Source organism: Lynx rufus, unplaced genomic scaffold, assembly GCF_022079265.1.
Source record: "Lynx rufus isolate CCGP_SWC_20201006 ecotype Redwood Valley unplaced genomic scaffold, mLynRuf1.p SCAF_4, whole genome shotgun sequence".
Lineage (NCBI taxonomy): Eukaryota > Metazoa > Chordata > Mammalia > Carnivora > Felidae > Lynx > Lynx rufus.
This window is the reverse complement of record NW_025814856.1, coordinates 24,188,503-24,208,384: the sequence shown is the minus strand read 5'-3', so window position 1 is coordinate 24,208,384 and position 19,882 is coordinate 24,188,503. Positions and strand designations below refer to the sequence as shown.

Here is a 19,882-nt window from a genome sequence, read left to right as displayed (position 1 = left end):
AATGGGCACAAAACTTGACATCCCTCCAAAGAAGATGCACAGATGGCCAACAAGCATATGAAAAAAATGTTCAACATCACTAATCATTAAGGAAATGTAAACCAAAATTACAATGAGCTACCACTTCACACCTATTAGGTCAGTTATTACAAAAAAGTCGGTGAGGATGTGGAGAAATTAGAATCCGTGTGCAATGCTGATGGAAATGTGCAATGGTAGAACAACTATGGCAAACAATACAGTTAAATATAAAATTACCAAATTAAAACTGGTAAAACCTAACAAAAAATTAAATATAAAATTATCATACGATGCAGCAATTCCACATATGGGTATCTACCCAAAAGAACTGAGAGTAGAGCCTCAAAGAGATTGTCTGTACACCAATGTTCATTGCAGCATTATTCCACAATAGCCAAAAAGGGGTAACAACTCAAATATCCATCAACATTTGGATGGATGAACAAAATGCAGTATTATAAATACAATGAAATATTATTTAGCCTTAAAAAGGAATGAGACTCTGATACATGCTGTAACACGGATGAACCCTGAAAACAGTATAAATGAAGTATGTCAGACACAAAAGAGCAAATATTACGTGATTCCACTTAAAGTATCTAGAATAGTCAAATTCGAATGGCTGCCAGGGGCTAGGAGGAGGGAAAAATGGGGAGTGACTGTAATGGACAGTTTCAGTTTGGAATGATGAAAAAATTCTGGAGGTGGACAGCGGCAATGGTTGACTGACAAAATGAATGTACTGAATCCCTCTACATGTACACTTAAAAATGATTAAAATGGTAAATTCTATGTTTTGTGTATTTTACCACAAAAAAAAAAGGTTAAAAAGGAAAAAACATATAATTTTTTATTGGCCAAATGCAGAACTATAGTATGGTGGTAGCATTAAGAAACTTAGCAGAATGATAACCTTCCTTTCTTCCCCATGTTAAAGAATGCATTTGAATATACTTCCTTCACTTAAAAGGTTTCCCAGCAAGGAGTAGTGATTAGGGAAAGCCAAGTCTGCATGGAGGTGAGATGTTCTCAAAAAAGTTGAGGCTAGAAGTAAATTTCTTAGAAACACAACAGTTTAAAATTACACAGTGTAGGGGCAACTGGGTGGTTCAGTTCCAAGTGTCTGATCTCATGATTGGATGATTCATGATCTCATGATCTCATGGTTCATGAGTTCGAGCCCCTAGTCAGGCTCAGCACTGGCAGTGCAAAGCCTACTTGGGATTCTCTCTCTCTGCCCCTCTGCTCTTTCTCACAAAATAAATAAACTTAAAAAAAAGAAAGAAGAAGGGAAGCTGGTGAGAGAACTGACGCCAAACAGCCTTGGACTCCAAAAAGATATGCTTTGTAAGTTACAAACAGAGTAAACTTTCATTGAGTATTTGCTATTTGTCAGCCAATGTTCTAATAAGCACTTTATATGCATTACCTTATGTTTTAACAAAATTGGCCTTGGTGACTCTACTTGCAACCAAATTTTTGCTCCTCTTAATTACACAAAAAGGTTAACTTAATAGTAAAACAGTCTGGCTATGGAATGGATTTCTGAAGCCAACTGCTTTCAGATATTCAAGAAGGGTTTTTTAAAATTACACAGTTAATTCATTTCCCCTCAACAGCATCTCTCCAATATCCTACCACATGCATACACATAAGTGCATAAAAACTGCATTTAAACAGTAAAAAAAAAAAAAGAGAATAATGATACCCTTTAAGCCTTGGTTGTCCAGCCTTACATTTAGTGTGTGTTTTATTTTCTAGTTCTTCTCCCACCCCAATTCCCATCTCTGACTCCACAGTATAAATAATTTTATTGGTTTTTTGGATTATAAAAAAAAGACACATGCTATCATTTAGAAATACATATGAAATGTAAAAACACCTAAAAGTCACCTCGAATGGCTAATTATTTATTTGCATTAATAATCATAGTATAGGGGTGCCTGGGTGGCTCAGTCGGTTAAGCATCTGACTTCAGCTCAGGTCGTAATCTCATGGTTCGTGAGTTTAAGCACCGCATCGGGATTGTGCTGACAGCTCAGAGCCTGGAGCCTGCTTCAGATTCTGTGTCTCCCTCTCTCTCTGCCTCTGCCATTCATGCTTTGTCTTTCTCTCTCAAAAATAAATAAACATTAAAAAAAATTTAAGAAAATAATCATAGTATAAATTACTCTCAGATAATAAATGACCTAAAAATAGTACAAATTAAGCAATAAGAAATGATATACTAACATTTCAATCTAAATTTTTTTGGTAACTGAAAATACCTTACCATTTTTAGCATTAAAGATACTTCAATGCTAATGTCGAACTGTAAATAAGCTAACAACTAATTCTTGCCAACTTCATGAACAGTTTTAGTTGTAATTTTTAGTAGTATCTGCATGCATCAAAGTATTTTGTTTTTGAGAAAGAGTGCACACACAAGTTGGGGAGGGGCTGAGAGAGAGTGAGAGAGAAAATCCCAAGCAGGCTATGTGCTGTCAGCACAGATCTCACAAACCAGGAAATTGTGACCTGAGCCAAAACCTAGAGTCGGACACTCAACCAACTGAGCCACCCAGGCGCCCCTGCATGTATCAATTTTTAAACTTTACACTTTAACTTTACACTTAAAATTATCCTTCAAAACTAAGATTTTTGTAAAATGCCTTCTATCAAGACTAATTTATTGCCTTTCAATAGTCAAAGTACTTTTGGGAATGTGGAAAAATACAATTCAGATTTCATTCCTTTTGTTAATGTAAAATTATCAACAACTATAGAACTCTTTGATGTAGGCAAGTCAGCCCTATATATGGAGCAGAACAAACAGCCATGGAAGCCACACAATCTAACCTGGAGGGTTCTATAAGAAATCTACCAGTGCTGAAAACGTCTACCACCAGAATCATCCCTTTAGGTTACTACATCATTTTCAGAACACATTTGTTAAACTGTAAACGTTCACTAGGAAAGAAAAATTATTATATATATATATATATATATATATATATAAAAGTTCATATTTTTTTAAATTTAAGGAGCATAATGCACTCAGTAAAAATTAACTGTTAATTAAAATAAAATAAAAATATTTAGATTCACTCCTTCAAGGAAAATAGAGATCAAGTACTAAAAGGCTTATATATTCAAAGTAATGGCACTTACCTCTAAAATTTGACCAACTCTAATTAGTGGGTGCCCATCATCCTGGACCACTGTTACCTGACAAGGAGACTGTGACAGAATGCTAGAAGAGCTAGCACAAGTCTAAAAACAAAGAGAAAACACAAGAGAAAACAAAGAGAAAACACTTTCTTTATATAATATTAAACCTAGGCAAAATTTAAAGGTCACTAAAACACTACTTAAGGGACACCTGGTATATACTTATGTTTGACATAACCTTGTGGTGGATACCACATGGTCACTGGCAGTGTTTTGTGGTCACCTAAAAAAATGCAGAGCTCTTTTACAGGAGCCTGAAGGAGGCGCCTCAGGCCTCTACACTCATCTATATAGTAAGACAATTTACAGAATGCAAATAGAACCTAGCTGAGGTCATAATTAAATTCAAAATAAAATTGTTCTAAAATAAGATATGAGAGGTGCCTGGATGGCTCAGTCAGTTAAGCATCCAACTCTTAATCTTAGCTCAGGTCTTAGCTCAGGTCTTGAACTCTTGTGAGTTCAAGCCCCACACTGGGCTCCATGCTGTGCATGAAGCCTACTAATGGAATGAATGAATGAATGAATGAATGAGATAAAATAACATGAAAAATAAATTTTTTTAAAAAGCTTTATGATATGAATGAACATGGCTTAGAATTTAAAAAAGTAGGGGCGCCTGGGTGGCTCAGTCGGTTGAGCGTCCGACTTCGGCTCAGGTCATGATCTCGCGGTCCGTGGGTTCGAGCCCCGCGTCAGGCTCTGTGCTGACCGCTCAGAGCCTGGAGCCTGTTTCGGATTCTGTGTCTCCCTCTCTCTCTGACCCTCCCCCATTCATGCTCTGTCTCTCTCTGTCTCAAGAATAAATAAACGTTAAAAAAAAAAAAATTTTTTTTTAAAGTAAAATTAAGATGTCTTATATTCTAAAAATGCTTCATTTTTATACTCTTACCTTAGACTGGTCAAGAAATTGAAATTTTTCCCATTCTATTTTATCACTTTCAAATTTTTTCCAAGGATTGTTCCATTTTTCAGAAGCTTCTTTTTCTTTCTTCTTTAAAGCAACCTGTTCATCTGTAAATAATGTCCTTTTTAAAAAAAATGTATAAAAAATGTAAAAAAAAAAATCATGTAAACAAATCATGACCTTCTTAAAGAGTGCAGATTCCAACACAGATCTAATCAAAACTGTTTTTTAAGGAGATTACCTCACAAAACAGAGAAGAATTTTAAGAAATATGGAATAAAAGAAAACATTTAACCAGAACCAAACTTATGTATGGCACAGATGGATGTAAAAATGTTTATCACAATTGGCAATAAAAAGCAATTTTTTCAGAACGTATTTTATAACATGCTAATTATTCTGAAGTTCTACTTTCCTACAATGTTCACTCAGGTATTACAAAGAGATTGAAAAGTGAGACCTCTGGATTCAGAGAACCCTGTAAGCGAATCCTAGTTCAACCACTTCCTATCTGTGTAACGGGGCAAATCGCTGTTCACCTTTCTAAAACTCAGTTTCTTCTTTTGTAAAATGAGAATAGTGCCTATTTCAGTATAGGACCTAGCACAAAGTAAGTATGTAATAAATGCCATTATTATTCATAACTGCTGAAAAGTGAAAAAACAAAATCTTGTATCTAACAAACTAATATAACAACAAGGTCCCAAATCAATAGTTCTTAAAAATTCAGAGATGTATAGGGGCACCTGGGTGGCTCAGTCGGTTAAACACCCGACTCTTGGTTTTGGCTCAGGTCATGGTCTCATGGTCTCACGAGTTCAAGCCCCACGTCAGGCTCCACACTGACAGTGCAGAGCCTACTTGGGATTCTCTGTCTCCCTCTCTCTCTGCCCCTCCCCACTCATGTTGTCTCTCTCTCAAAAATAAACTTTAAAAAGATTCAGAGATGTATAAATCTAAATTTCAAGAAAATTAATGAAAGCAGGACTTTAACAAAGAGAAAGGTGCTTTCTTAACAGTAGAAGAAAGTAAACTCTTTTTAGGTAATAAAACATAAAACACTTTAGTCATTTCCAAGCAGTTCCATCTTACTTCAGAAGTTTGGTGTTACAGTCTGATAAGCAAAATGTGTATTGAAAGAAAATATTTAAAGCTGAAATTATGATATAAAGACACAACGAATCTCCAAACCTTCAGATACTATTAGCATACATTTAATTTCTTCAAACTTCTGCTACTTTGACTTCCAACATAAATAATTCATTCCCAATTTCTTCTGCTTATCTCTTTTTCTATATCACCTGTCTCATCAGCAATATGACTGCCTCACAGGACTTTCTAGTTGAGTGGAAGATGAAGCCCATCTCTATGCTTTTACTTTTTTTTTATTTTTTTTTTTAATGTTTATTTATTTTGAGAGTGAGAGACAGACAGACAGAGTGCAAGCAGGGGAGGGGCAGAGAGAGAGAGAGAGAGAGAGAGACAGAGAGACAGACAGACAGACAGACAGACAGACACAGAATCCAAAGCAGGCTCCAGGCTCTGAGCTGTCAGCACAGAGCCCGACACGGGGCTCGAACTCATGGACTATGAAATCATGCCCTGAGCCAAAGTCAGACGCCTAACTGACTGAGTCACCCAGGTGCCCCGAACCCAATTATTTTTAAATAAAACCATTAAATGCATAGGATTTCTACGATAGAAAAATATTAAAATGGATTCTCAGGAACCGAGAAAAGTTTAGGAATCTTTGAGCTCCAGAATGATACTAATGATATTAATGCTCATCGCTCACCTCTGGTCTTTTGGTGCACACCGAGTAGACAAAAAGACACAACCTAATCTATAATAATAACAGGTATAATAATTACCTACCAAGCTCTTTCCTCCACTGGGCTTTTTTTGCTTCCAACAAACTTCTATCACGTTCTCTTTCCCCCAGGGTACTGAATATGTCAGCTGGTTTCCATGCATTCTCTCTAACACAAAAAATAACAGAAACCTTATTATATGTTTCTATACAAGTTACCCATAAATATTAAGTAATAAACTTTTAAACAGCTCACAGTCTTCACAGTAAATATTTCACATGCAAGTCAAGGAAAAGCAGAACCATTTTCACCAGATGACCCCACAATAACATATAGGAGTTACATACATGGCAATTTTCTGTTCATACTGCTTAGATGTCTCTTGATTTTTATTTAAAACAGATTTACTTTCATCTAGGACAGATGAAAGAGCCTCAGTTTTTTGGAGTACTCCCATAACGTTTTCATCATTTGGCTGATTAGAAATATTGTTTAAATGTAGACTGCCCCGACCTAGGGAGTAAAAATGCATGTTTTAAAATTAACACTAAAATCACACATATTACAATACCTTATCTTGGTATACTGCTACACACTTTGAAAACACTGCCTTAACATTACCAAAGTAATTACCTCTCACAGCAATCCTTCAGTAGGTATTATCGTTCCCTTTTGTCAAAAAAGGAAACTGAGCCCAGCGGTTAAATGGTCCAGAAGATCTATATAATCTCTTGTGTCAAATATGAAAACAAGCAACAACAACAAAAACCCTCCATTTACTCCTGTTGATAATATTTTTACAAATAATATAATACAAATCACAACTTAAAGGAGAATAAATGCAAATAGCTTTATGAAAAACTCATTACCTTGTCCTTATTTTTCTCATTTAGCTGGGAAATCAATGGAAAACTTTATTATGGACCACTGTCTCTATGCCTCTGTTATATCTGTTACAAATGTTTTATACAGGTTCCTATGCTTGGCTCAAACACTGTTCTAATTCTTCCTCAATGTGCTAGTTTTCCCAGTGAAGAGAAAGCATATTTAATATGCAGGTCAATACATGATTAGACAAATTCTGCCTTCAACTTTGTTGATGTTATCTCTCACTATGCATAGTAAGTTTTTATTTTTTGTTCTCTAGGCTACAATTCTAGCCTCTAAAGACCCAGCTCCCTCATTTTACAAAGAATAATCTAGACCAAGAGAAGGTAAATTACTCCAACTTGTCCCCAAGTCAGTTGTGGGGCCTCTTTCTGGTGACTGTTAATTTTAATTTATTTCATTATCGCCTAACAAAATTTTAATGATGTTTCTACTCATATTAATTCCTTAGCTCAAAGCTGAAACTGGAAGGCTTTTAAAAACATAACACAATGCCCTAATGAAACAGAAGACATGTGACACTCTACTACTCCTTCCAAATCTATGTTTTACATTGGTTAAAAAGATAGTGCTGCCAATCCTCAACGTAGATTAAGGGTCAAAGAAGGCAAAATGCAGGAGCCAGGAAAAAATCTTTTCAGCAACTCAAGTCAAATATTCAAAGTAAAGCTTCCCTCAATTTTCACTAGAAATTCTATAGTGGTCTTTTAAAACATTTAATATAATTATTTTTAATATAAGTAGAGCCTTCTATATTCTAAAATAAGTACCATAGCTTTTTTACTCTAGAGTCCACAGAATTGGGTTTCTTAAGGCTATGGTACCATGATTGTACTGTGTTTTGAGCATTAACCTTAAAATGTGGCATATTATAACTATACAAGTAATTCTGCATGAGAAAACTGTTCTCTAAAAGAATAATTATTTTAAAAGATTGTTACACAGTAACTTAGAATTTAAGAGGCACAGTTATATCAAATCCAATGAATGAGAAATTCGAAAACAAGTACATATTGGTAAAGTTAATATTAATTAAAACTTCAAAAAAAACCTTACATGTTTCCTCCTTTCCATTTTCAATCAGGGAAATAGATCCATTCCCTTGGTTCACAGTCATCAAAATCTGTTGTAGTTGGTCTTGTGTTAGACACACCAAACTGCTCTTCATATTTTCAGCTGTGATGTGTTTGTGGCAAAGCTTCTCTTTAGATACTATAGATGTATTTATGGTGTTTCTAGTCTTCTGTATATTGGGGGTGGCAGGTAAAATCTCTTTCTGGACATAAAGACAGTCTTTATCTACATACTGCTTGCATAAATCCTTAGTGGGTGAAAAAGTCATACTATTTTTTTCACCTTTTGCCTGTGAAGTTTCTGAACCCATTCTCTTCTTTTGCAAAAGTTTTCCACTCTTGATACAAGTATTTTGTGTTGATTTTAGAATGTATCCAGTTTGTTTTGTTCTTAATGGACATTTTGCAATCTTGGTCTTATTTCCCATCTGTTAAAACACGAGAAATTTATACTTTATAACAGTCCATGAAAAAAATCAAACAATTATCTTTATTTATATTGTCTGTGATGTCAGGCTTCTAAATTTTTTTTTCCATTTTGCTGTTAAAAGATTATATCCATGAGAAAATAACATTTAACCTTTGCAAATCTACTTGAAAGCTTCATCAACAACTGGAAATTATTTTATTTCAAGATAATGAATACAGAAGAATTTTCATTCTAGCTGTTGTAGAACATCTCCATTCTACTCCAGCTTGGAATCTCATGTCATGATTATACCACTCATACTACCAATTTTCTTTATAGGTATCTATAGACCTGTGCATTAGTAACTTAGGTTAGTTACGCCTTGAATAACTTAACTTGTGGGTCGACATCCCTCTAGCGTAACTCCTGTCTTAATTATTAGTGCTTTCATATCCACATAGATCATTTTTCCAATTCCCTGGCCTCTCATTTCCTTAACTCTGCTCTTCTACTCTTGTCCTCCAAGCTACCTCGGTTACTCATTCCCATAGTGATATCTTATACTGACCTTGTTACTCCTAACTTGCAATCCCTCCATAGTCTCAATTTCAATCACGGCACAATGACCAACACTTTCCTTGCATATCCCAATTCTGATAATTCTTCAACTCATCTGGGATCTATAATCTATTGATTCTACTACCTTCCTCTTGTCCTCATTTCCTTCCTTAAATTCCACAATCAACCAAAACCACCATTGCCTTCCATTCCCAACTCCTGCTCTGACACACACTTTGCAAATCCCCAAACTGGTAAAATCTAACTCTTCATCACCTACTTTGTGCCTGCACTACTCAGGAAGAAAAATACCAAGCCACAATATTTAGTTTCACCTTAAATACATAGCCCAAACAACATGCTACCCTACAGTCAAACATTTCCCAAATTCATTTACTCTTAACAATTTCAACTTTCTCCTCTTTCCCAAATTCCTAACACTTTCTCTTTCATAACTTATTCTCAGCTGAAAATCTTGATCAATATTTCACTAAAAATCTTATAGAGAAGCATTCTGAAAAAACTTCAAGAAATTTCTACCACCAAATCTGTACCAGCATCAATAGTCCTGCTTGTACTCCTGTTATTCATACATATTCATATAACCCGTTCTCAGGGATCTTTCTCCAGCAATTCTTTGCTTTCTCCTGAATCAACTGTTTCTTTTCTGCTGGATCACATCATTTTTTATCACCTTAAAAAATACATGATTCCAAAAAAAAAAAAAAAAATACATGATTCCACTTTCTCCTCTCATCTCCCATAATCCCATTCCCAACAAGCTTTCACCCACACGACTCCACTAAAACTCATCAAGGTCACTAATAACTTTTATGTCGCAAATCCAGTGACTGATTCTCAGATCCTCATCCTAACATTATTATCAGCATGTGACACAGTTGATTATTCCTTCTATTTTGAATACTTAAAAAAATTTTTAATATTTATTTTTGAGAGACACAGAGCATGAGTAGGGGAGAAGCAGAGAGACGAAAGGCCGAAGCAGGCTCCAGGCTCTGATCTGTCAGCACAGAGTCCGACATGGGGCTCAAATTCACAAACTGTGAGATCATGAGCTGAAGTCCGATGCTCAGCCAACTGAGCCACCCAGGGGCCCCAACTCCTTCCACTTTGAATCACTTTCTCTACTTCACTTCCAGGACTCCACAATCCTGGTTCTTGCTGCTCCTTTCCCCCAGACCTCTTAAAGTTGCTCAGTCCCAGGATCTCTTCTCTAAGTTACCTCATTCACTTGCTAATTTCTTTTACCCTTGTGGCTCTAAATATTATCCATATACTGAGGACTCCCAAATTTGTCTCCAGGATGGAACTCTCCCCTAACTTAAGGTTCCATGTGTCTATCCAAACACTTCCACTGGGTTTCTAATAGCCATTTAAAACTCGGCATGCCCCACATAACCTATGAAAAGAATTCACAGTGACAAAAGTACATTATACACAGGACTTCCAAACGTTCTCATATTTATCATTTAATGAAATATATACATTCCTGCAAAGTCTGCTATGGACTGTGTATATGTGCACACACAGATTGGATAGGATCAAATAAAATTGTCTTTAATTACAAAAAAAAAAAAAAAAAAAGCCTCAGCAAGCCCCAAGTCAAACTCTTGATCTCCCACATGCCCCTAAATAACTTCCTCCTTTCAGAGGAAGCTACCCATGCCAAAAATTTTGGAATTATCTCTCATATGCCACACTTGTCATCAAACCTTGTTTTGCTCCATCTTCAAAATATATCCTGAATCTGACCACTCCTGAACATTTCTTGTGCCCTCTACTCCAAGTCATTATAATGCTCTTGCCTGAATTTCTAAAAGCCTGCTTTTCCTACTTCTGCCTTCACTTCCCAGTCTGTGCTCAGCACAGCAGCCACAGGGTACCTTAGTAGGTAAAGTCACATCATGTCACTTTTTTCAAAAGCTTCTAAGGCCTTCCTATCTTACTTAGGAAGAAAACTGAACTTCTTACTCTGACCTAACGATCTGCACACGCTTCACATTTTATCCCCTTACCTGATCTCTCTGATCTCATTTTGTCTTAGCCTCCAGACACGTGGGCTTCTTATTCCTTGAATAAGACTCTCCTAATTTCAGGCCTTAGCATTAGTCAATCCCTCTACCTGGGCCATTCTTCCCTCATGGTTTATGTACTCACCTCCTTTGAATCTTTGCTCCAACATCACTGGCTCAGTGAGGTCTTCTCTGACCAACTGATTTAAATTTGCAGGTTTCCTGTTCTCCCTCACACTCTCACCTACCTAACACTTCCTTTTCCAAAGACTGCTGTGCCCCTAAAGTGACTGTGCCTCTTCCCTTTCTCTTTTTCCCTATAGCACTTTTCATCTTGTGACATTGTATATTTTGCTTACTGTATGCCCATTCAACGCAATCTTCTTTTTTTTAATGTTTGTTTATTTTTGAGACAGAGCGTGAGCAGGGGAGGGGCAGAGACAGGGAGACAGAACCAGAAGCAGGTTCCAGGCTCCGCGCTGTCAGCACAGAGCCCGAAGCAGCACTCGGACCCACGAACTGTAAGATTATGACCTGAGCTGAAGTTGGATGCTTAACTGACTGAGCCACCCCAAGTGCCTCTATTCATTTCCAATGTAAACTCCCTAGGGCAGATTTTTTATACTTTGTCCACTGTATAGCTCCAGTACAGAACAATGAGTGGAACAAAATAGGTGTTGAGTGAATTTTTTGTTGACTACCCTCAACTACGCTATTTTAAAGACTGAATTATCTCTCTCCCCCATATTTATTCCCCTTTCCAAAATATCCTATTTCTGTGGCACTGTTGTCCTAACCTCTCAGACCAGTAAGCATGGAGTCATCTTTAACTTTATCCTCTTTCATGGTCTTCTTTGGCTTATGAACAAGTATTGGTCATTTCTTCCTTTCAAGTATCTTTTTCTCACCATTTACATGATGATAAGCCTAAATTCAGGTTTTCATTACCACACTACTAGATTACAGTCTGCCTAATTCATACCTTTCCTCTATAAATCCATTATACATTTCAGTAAACCCAATTAACCGAAAGTAATTCAACACTCATTTAGTCACTATTAACTGTTGCTTTTTATGTGCTCACCAATACAGAAAAGCACTAGAGGTATAAAAATGAAGAAGATATTTGCTGTCAAACAGTAGGGTAGATGCCCCACGACTTTCACCCGGCTTATCATATCCCAACTCTCCTGGTCTTTCAGTAACTTATATAATATACAACCACACTTAGACCAATTAGCCATTCACATTTCACCTGACTTTTCAAAATGTACCTGTAGTATCAGTCACAGATCTGTTTGTTATTCTCTTCACCTCATCCAAATCCTATTTGTTCCTAGCTTCAGGCTTTTGATAATACCAATGTAATTGGTACCACAATGTAAAATGCCTTTTATCCTCTCATCCCTGTGGCTATTTTAATATAACTAATTCTCTAAGTGAGAAATGGCAAACTTGAATACATACTGTAAATTAGGCTAGGTAGGAAACAAGATGAGTTGAAAAGCATTTTTCCACCTAAAGGAGGCAGTCACCATCAGAACCAGTCTACACTGCCAAACAGGAATCCAGTATTTCAAGAGAACCAAAAATGACAGATTTTACATTAAACTCTCCAATGTTTAGATACTGGCAATTCACTCTAGTTTTTGAAAACCATTGTGTGGAATAAGCAAATTATTAGCAGACTGCATGTAGCTTATACAGCTGAGCCCTACCACCTCACACTCCAACTACAGCTCCTACTTTCTCACCCTTCTTTGACTCATATGGGCCTTTTTTTGGTCACTAATAGTTGAGCATTTTGTTTCTCTAATCAGTTGCTCATTCAAACTAAGTGCAGTGCATGCCATTAACATATCTTGAAGTCATTTGTCCCCTTCTTTCCATTTCACTAGCCACCACCCATGTTCAAGAACTTATGACTCTCCCTGGACTATATTTGGCCCGTAACTATGGTCTCTCAGTTACAATCTGTCCTTTGTAGGGCTGTCTGAAGCCCTATCCTACAACACAAATTATACCGTATCTACTCCACTTTTCAAAAATACTTTACTGCTCCCTACATACAAATCAAGAAGTTCAAATTCTTTAAGTATATATTTAAACTCTTTAAAGGGTGTCTGGCTGTCTCTGTCTGTTAAGCATCTGACTCCTGACTTCAGCTCAGGTCACGATCTCAGTTCATGAGATCGGGCTCTGCATCGGACTCTTGCACTGATGGTGCAGAGTCTGCTTGGGATTCTCTCTCTCCATCTCTCTCTGCCCCTCCCCTACTCATGCTCTCAAAATAAATAAATTAAAAAAAAAAAATTAAACTCTTTAAGACTAAACCCTCCCCTAAGCTTTATGTTCTATACTTCCCTGAGATACACACTATTCCCCAAATGCAAATTAGGCTTTCTATCTTGGTATTGTGCCCAGTATTTTCTCTGAACTTAGAATACACTCCCCTACCTCTTTACCTATAAATATCTGCCTCATCTTTTAAGTTCTAATTAAAATGTCACCTTGTTTATGAAGCATTCCCTGGTCTCCTCAAACCACAAAGAGCTGCTCTTTGCAGTGTTGTCTGCCTTTTATAACCCTACTGTGGTATACATTATCCTACTATAGTACACATCATATTCTACTTGTAATATAGTTATTTACCTGACACCCTCACTTCCAAAACACAAGGACCAGGTTTTGCTCATTTCCTTTCTTTCAATCACAGAAGAAATAAAGCCAAGAATGGCACTCTACTAGAATTTTAAATCTTCAGTAAATCCTTGTTAAATAAAAACTTACTAATTGACAATCTAATTTAAATAGAATTATCCTGCAAAATTTCACTTACAAAAAAAAATAGACCAAAAAATCTTCTAAAAATATTTAATAAAATGGGGGTAGGGGGTGGGCAGGAAGGGCAATAATGTGCATGAGGTCAATATATACTCAGCTCAATTCTGATTATTTTGTGTAGCTAAATGGCAGGGGAGGAAAAAAATAACAAAACCAATAAATGGAAGCAGCAAAAGATCATGAACTACCAAATAAACATTCAGTTATGTTCAGGTTACTTATTAAGAAAAAGCAATCTAGACCAAATAATTCCAAGTGTTTACTGGATTATGTGAATTTTAATAGATCAAAATAGATCAAGTTTTCATGTCAAAATTTTTACATAGCCAAATTGTTTTTTAACTAGTTTTAATTCTATATTTTTCATAATACAATGTCCAATGAATTTGTTTAGTACTGGCTGACTTTATCATTTATATGGGGCCAGGATGCCAAAGCTAGAAAGAATCAGAGAAAAGTAACATTTTAAGATATAAAATGTGCTACTTAACACTAATATTGTGTATATCCTTTTGCATGACACTATTCTGCTTCTCACATGTAGAAATACCTATGAAAAAAATTTTTAAATGTTTTATATTTCAACTAATATGTGTGACAATTTTTTTTAATGTTTGTTTTTGAGAGAAAGAGAGACAAAGTGCAAGCAGGGTAGGGGCAGACAGAGAACAAGACAGAGAACCTGAAGCAGGCTCTAGGCTATGAGCTGTCAGTACAGAGCCTGACCTGGGGCTCGAACTCACAAACCTCAAGATAATGGCCTGAGCCAAAGTCAGACACAACCAACAGAGCCACCCAGGCGCCCAAGTGACAATTTTAAGTGTAAGAGTTTAGAAGTTTATTCATTTATTTTGAGAGAGAGCAGGTGAGGGGCAGAGAGAGTAAGAGAAAGAGAATCCTAACCAGGTTCCACACTGTCAGTGCAGAGCCCAATGCAGGGCTCAATCCCACGAATCATGAGATCATGACCTGAGCCAAAGAGTCAGACATTTAATCAACTGAGCCACCCAGGTGCCCGAGTATAAGAGTTTAGAATTTATAAATTACTCATGACACTGAATCATTAACATTTCTTTCATTTCTCTTCCTAAAAGCTTAAGAAATTAAACTGGTAACCACCTTTAACTTCATATTCCTTACCACAGATTTAAAAAAAATGCAGAAGGGATTTTGAAAAATTTAAAAAGTACTCGGACCACAGAGGTGTTAAACTTAATCATGATGAGATGAGAGTTCAGCTGTGTTTAAAGAGCACACTATGGGGCGCCTGGGTGGCTCAGTCGGTTTAGCGTCCGACTTCGGCTCAGGTCATCATCTCACCGTCTGTGGGTTCGAGCCCCGCATCGGGATCTGTGCTGACAGCTCAGAGCCTGGAGCCTGCTTCCGATTCTGTGTCTCCCTCTCTCTCTGCCCCTCCCCTGCTCATGCTCTGTCTCTCTCTGTCGCAAAAATAAATTAAAAAAAAAAAAATATTAAAAAAATAAAAAAAATTAAAAAAAAGAGCACACTATGACAATGACAGTAATTCAACCTATGAGGAAAGGGAAAACCAGAACTGTAGGTAGGTGTTGTAGTCACTCAGGAGCTTCTCCCAGTAGAAGAAAAACACTATGAAGAGAGAATTCATGAATAACTTATGGAAAAGAGAATCCAACATAAAGCTGAATGAGATTTGGGAAATTAAAAACAGATTTAAGCAAAAAAAAAAAAAGACAAGTACTACTATCTTTGTATTTTACCTTCTGTGAGGAGCAAAGAAAGAAATGAGGAAGATCTCAGCAACCCCTATAAATAAGGGAAGAGAAGCTCCTTAAAGTAAAATCAATCTAGAAGGGAGACTTAGGTTTCATCAGAATTTTTTCCCCAGCTTTATTAAGGTATAATTGACAATTAAAAACTGTATATATTTAAGGCGTACAACTAGATGATTTGATAAATGCATACACTATGAAATAGTCACCACAATCAAGGGAATTAACATATCCATCACCTTATATAGTTACCATCATCAGTATTTTGAAGTCTCAAAAGCAAGAGGAATAAAATCAAACAATTTGCTCCAAGACAGTGAATAATAATTTAAGATAAACATCGACTGAGACATAGTTACTCTGGAAAAAAAGAATCCTAGAATAAAATATTTTTAGATTGCTAATAGAATCTTGTGATGATTCTATCAAAAGTCCAAGACTAGTAATTTTATTATAGGCATGAAAGGAGATCGCCATATGTTCTAGGCTGGTTAAAAAGACAATGAAATGTCTTCACAAAATGTGGTGACTGAAGCAAATCCATTAAGGACATTGATGGAAGAAGAACCAGGTGAAAGAAAACTGAAGTCAAGAGAAGATGGAAACCAACTATTACAAGCAGCTTTTTATCTAAGAGCTAAAAAAGGGGTGCTGTAGTTGTTAATGTGACTCAAATAAAATAATTAGTTGCAATATTTTAATAGAGCAGGACCAGGAAAAAATATATAATTTGTATTCTGTGATTTTAAAAAGCACACAAGGTATACAACTATATACCATATTCAGAGAGATAATTTTTACTGGTAACATGTGGAATTACTGATTATCATCACCCATTTATGAAGTGATTATTATGCTCGGTACTCAAGGAACTTCACCTTGATCAAACCTGGAAAAAAGAGCAAAGCCATCAAGAGCTCAGAGTTGAAAAGTGCCACATCATCCAAATTGAGCTCTATTCACAGAAACACAAAAGACTTTAAGATGCTGCAATGATAAAGGAAAAAGGAGGGCTACAGTGAATTATGGAAGAGATGAAATTTCTGCTCCTATTAATCTAAACATGGAAAAAAATAGGGAACAAGAAAAGTATGATATCAAAAAACTGTGAAAGTGGTACTGTATTTTGTAGAAAAAGTCACTATGGGTTCCTGATAAAAATTTAAAAGGAAAATTATCATTAAGCTCAAGTACGATCTCTTAAAGGAGAAGGCAAAATGCATGTAAGTCTGTGAATCAGATACACCGTTTTGATGTGGGAAAATGGAATTTGAATATGAAAAGAAAAATATTCTCATTTTAAAGAATATGTATTTTTAAAGATCTTAGGAACTGCACTGTCCAGTGTAGTAACTACTAAATTTGCATTCAAAATTAAATAAAATTAAAAATTCACTTCCTTAGTCATACTAGCCACATTTTAAGTGCTAAATAACCACGCATGACTAGTTGCTGACTACCATATTAGAAAACAATGATCTTAGAATATTTCCATCATCACAAAAAGATTTACTAGGCAGCACTGATGTAGAGAAAAATGTTCTATACAGCTTTTTAAACTGAAAAATTATGATCCCATTTCTGTGAAAGGACCAGCCTGAAAGCAAGAGAACAATAACTCCTCATCATTATCCCAAACCCATTATGATAATTTCACAGGAATTCTTTTCAAACCACTGTAAAGAAAACCACATTTTACATTCAAAAACAGGTCAGGTCATTTGGCTTACCTTCACAGAATATTTTGATTTACATTCTACAAAAGAAAAAAATAATTACTGAGCCATCAAACAAAAACACACTAAGGCAGTCACAAAATAAATTTTAATTAGCATTGTTTTAAGAAGGTATTTAATAGAAATATTAACCCCAAAAGCATTAACTTTAGGTCCTGAGTGTTCTAACTTTTACAGAATAGTTCAAGAATTTCTATTTCACTTCTATTTATTTTCCAAGATAAAGCTATAAACAGATCAGAAAAAAAAAAAATAGTAATATGAATGAGCGGACTACCAAAGTTTACTGAGTTTTAAAACTAATAGTAAAAATGATTTTAGCAACTGTGGTCTTACTACAAATTTAATTTTCTCAAACTACATTCTTTATATACACAGAACATAATTACACAAACTTCACCCAGATTATCCATTAGGCAACATATTAAACATTAAAATATACTGGGACATTAAGTTTTATGAATAAATACTGAGAGTGGTAAGCAGTGATGTAATCTGACTTTACTTGGCTAAAAATAAATCTGAAAAAGTGAAAACAGCTTTTTGCAAAGAATCATTTAAATATTACTCTATTATAAGCAAAAAGTACATTAAACTGATATAAATTTTAGGTAGGAATATAAAAGTTAACATTTTAGGTTTCCAAAACACAGCATACCATATGGAGACAATATTAACTTGGTTTTTCCATCCAATAATTCAGTTTCAAGCTTTAAACCATCTCTGAAAAATAAAAGAAAGTTGTCATTTTTAAGAAACAGCAAAGTTTTAAAGAGAAATGAAATGCTCATTTGAATCTTGAAAATATATACGTTCTTCCCAATTTATACAAGAACTGTAAGTATTAAACCATTCTTTTAATTAAAATCGTTTTTCAATCCAAGATAAAACTAAACACTCAGAAAATTCCTGAAACTTTCCAATAATAAAAGAATTTATTACCTTTAACATGAAACTTCGTATTTTACTGGTAAGCAATGAATTCAATTATCATGCCATTATTTAACTCTTATAAATCCAGACTGGAAAAAATGCTGTTACCAAAACTCTCCACCTAAGTTAAAGTAGCAAAACATATCTAACTACTATTTGTTCATGACTAATACATTCTGTGGCCTGCTACATCATTAATCTGAAAGTGGCCTGTAACATTGCCACCACTGTTACTAACTTTTTGAGCCCACTGACATTTTGTTACTATAACAACAATAAATCTGTAATAAGTTTTGGCTGTTATAATTTATTTGTGCATGCCCTATGCAAGAGCACAAAGTTAACGGCAGACACTACCAAGGTAACTTGTACAAATCAAGGTCCTAATAAAAATTCCACTGAAAATAAAAATAGTCCACATTTAATTCACTGTTTCCTAAAAGTGGGGGAGGAATAAGTGTAGGTCAATAAACATCAATGGGGACAAATGTGATGTCTAAGAGACAAAATTAAATCCAGCGGGATCACCCAAGGAAAAAAAGAAAGGTTGAAAAAAAGTCTCATTAGGAACACGAAACTGTAGTGTCGGTAAGTAGAGGAAATCAAAATATCCTGTTTTATTAAAACAGTGGGGGAAAACGGACTTTAAAAGTTTCCCTGTTGCAGCGTTAGAATACTCCATGTTTACGCGTTCATGAAACTCAACAAACAAAAGAATGAAACCGAAAAGTACGTCTGTTCAGTATTACTGCACTGTAAACTCCTTTAGGGGCAGCCTGTCTTATTTATTTTTCTCTCTACAGATTCTAGGATACAAAATTCATTTGCTAAATGATGTGTAGTCTGAGTTTGGTAACTTTTCATCTTCTTAAAACATGAACTTCCCCATCACTTCCCTGCAAACAGTCCTTTTTACTCAACAAACTTAATGAGGGTCTATTAGGGGCCAAGCACTGGCAATGCATCGGTTGCTCAAGACTCGGTTCCCCGCATTACGGGCGTTAAACGCCTCTGGGCGCTCCGACAACCTGCAGACACGCCAAAGGCGCAAAAAACCAGGGCCGGGGCCAGGATTTCTCCCCGGGAAGCCACTAAACTTTATCTCTCCATCTGCCCTTACTGCTTTCCGCCTCTCTTCCCTCACCACCGTGAGGTTAATGAGAGGGCGGAAAGGAGGTCCCGGACAGATTTACTGCGAGTAACGTTGTGCAAAAGCGGCGGCGGCGACAAACGCCGTCCCGGGCCTCTGGTCCCCTCTCCGCCACAGGCAGCCGAACAATGCCGTATGAGGCGGCGCAAGCCGGGAAGGTGTTCCACGAAGGATTCCAAGGGCCAACCTAGCCTCACCCCGTCTCCGCTAGAGACCACCCTTCTCGCCCCAGCTTACCCTAGGTTCATGGCCTGACCTCCCGCTCTCTCCACGAACGCTCAGGTCCCCTGTGTATGCCGGTTGCCTCCGCCGCTCAACAAGCGCTACGCCCATTGGATACGGTGATGCCGGCGAGCTGGGAGAACAGACCAATCAGAATTAGTCGTGCTGGAGGGTGCTCTCTCTACCGGAGAGAAGCCACTGTGGAGACCCGCTGGGTTAGCCTGGCCTCAGGCGCTTCGCCCTCGTTCTTGGGTAGTGGGGATCTTCGTTCGTTGGAGTTGTAGGCACACCACCCTCCTCCCTCCGCCCCTAGGTCACTCGAAGCCCCCAGAGAAG

General features: G+C 36.5%; 1 protein-coding gene across 5 annotated transcripts in view; it reads right to left on the bottom strand.

The window, feature by feature from the left end:
- The window catches only part of CCDC66 (coiled-coil domain containing 66), a 50,885-nt gene extending 31,254 nt beyond the window's left edge, over positions 1–19,631 (bottom strand). For 2 of the 5 annotated variants that reach the window (XM_047097225.1, XM_047097227.1), the window contains exons 1-8: positions 19,562–19,631; positions 17,900–17,964; positions 17,236–17,261; positions 7,894–8,338; positions 6,297–6,462; positions 6,010–6,117; positions 4,124–4,259; positions 3,172–3,273 (exon numbers count right to left, since the gene is read on the bottom strand). In XM_047097225.1, the coding sequence (XP_046953181.1) occupies positions 3,172–3,273; positions 4,124–4,259; positions 6,010–6,117; positions 6,297–6,462; positions 7,894–8,338; positions 17,236–17,261; positions 17,900–17,964; positions 19,562–19,572 (1,059 nt within the window). In that variant the 5' untranslated portion in view covers positions 19,573–19,631. Of the gene's footprint in view, positions 1–3,171; positions 3,274–4,123; positions 4,260–6,009; positions 6,118–6,296; positions 6,463–7,893; positions 8,339–17,235; positions 17,262–17,899; positions 17,965–19,561 lie in introns of those variants that run through there. The other 3 variants (XM_047097226.1, XM_047097228.1, XM_047097229.1) reach the window with 3 other exon arrangements.
- Positions 19,632–19,882: the final 251 nt, after the last annotated feature.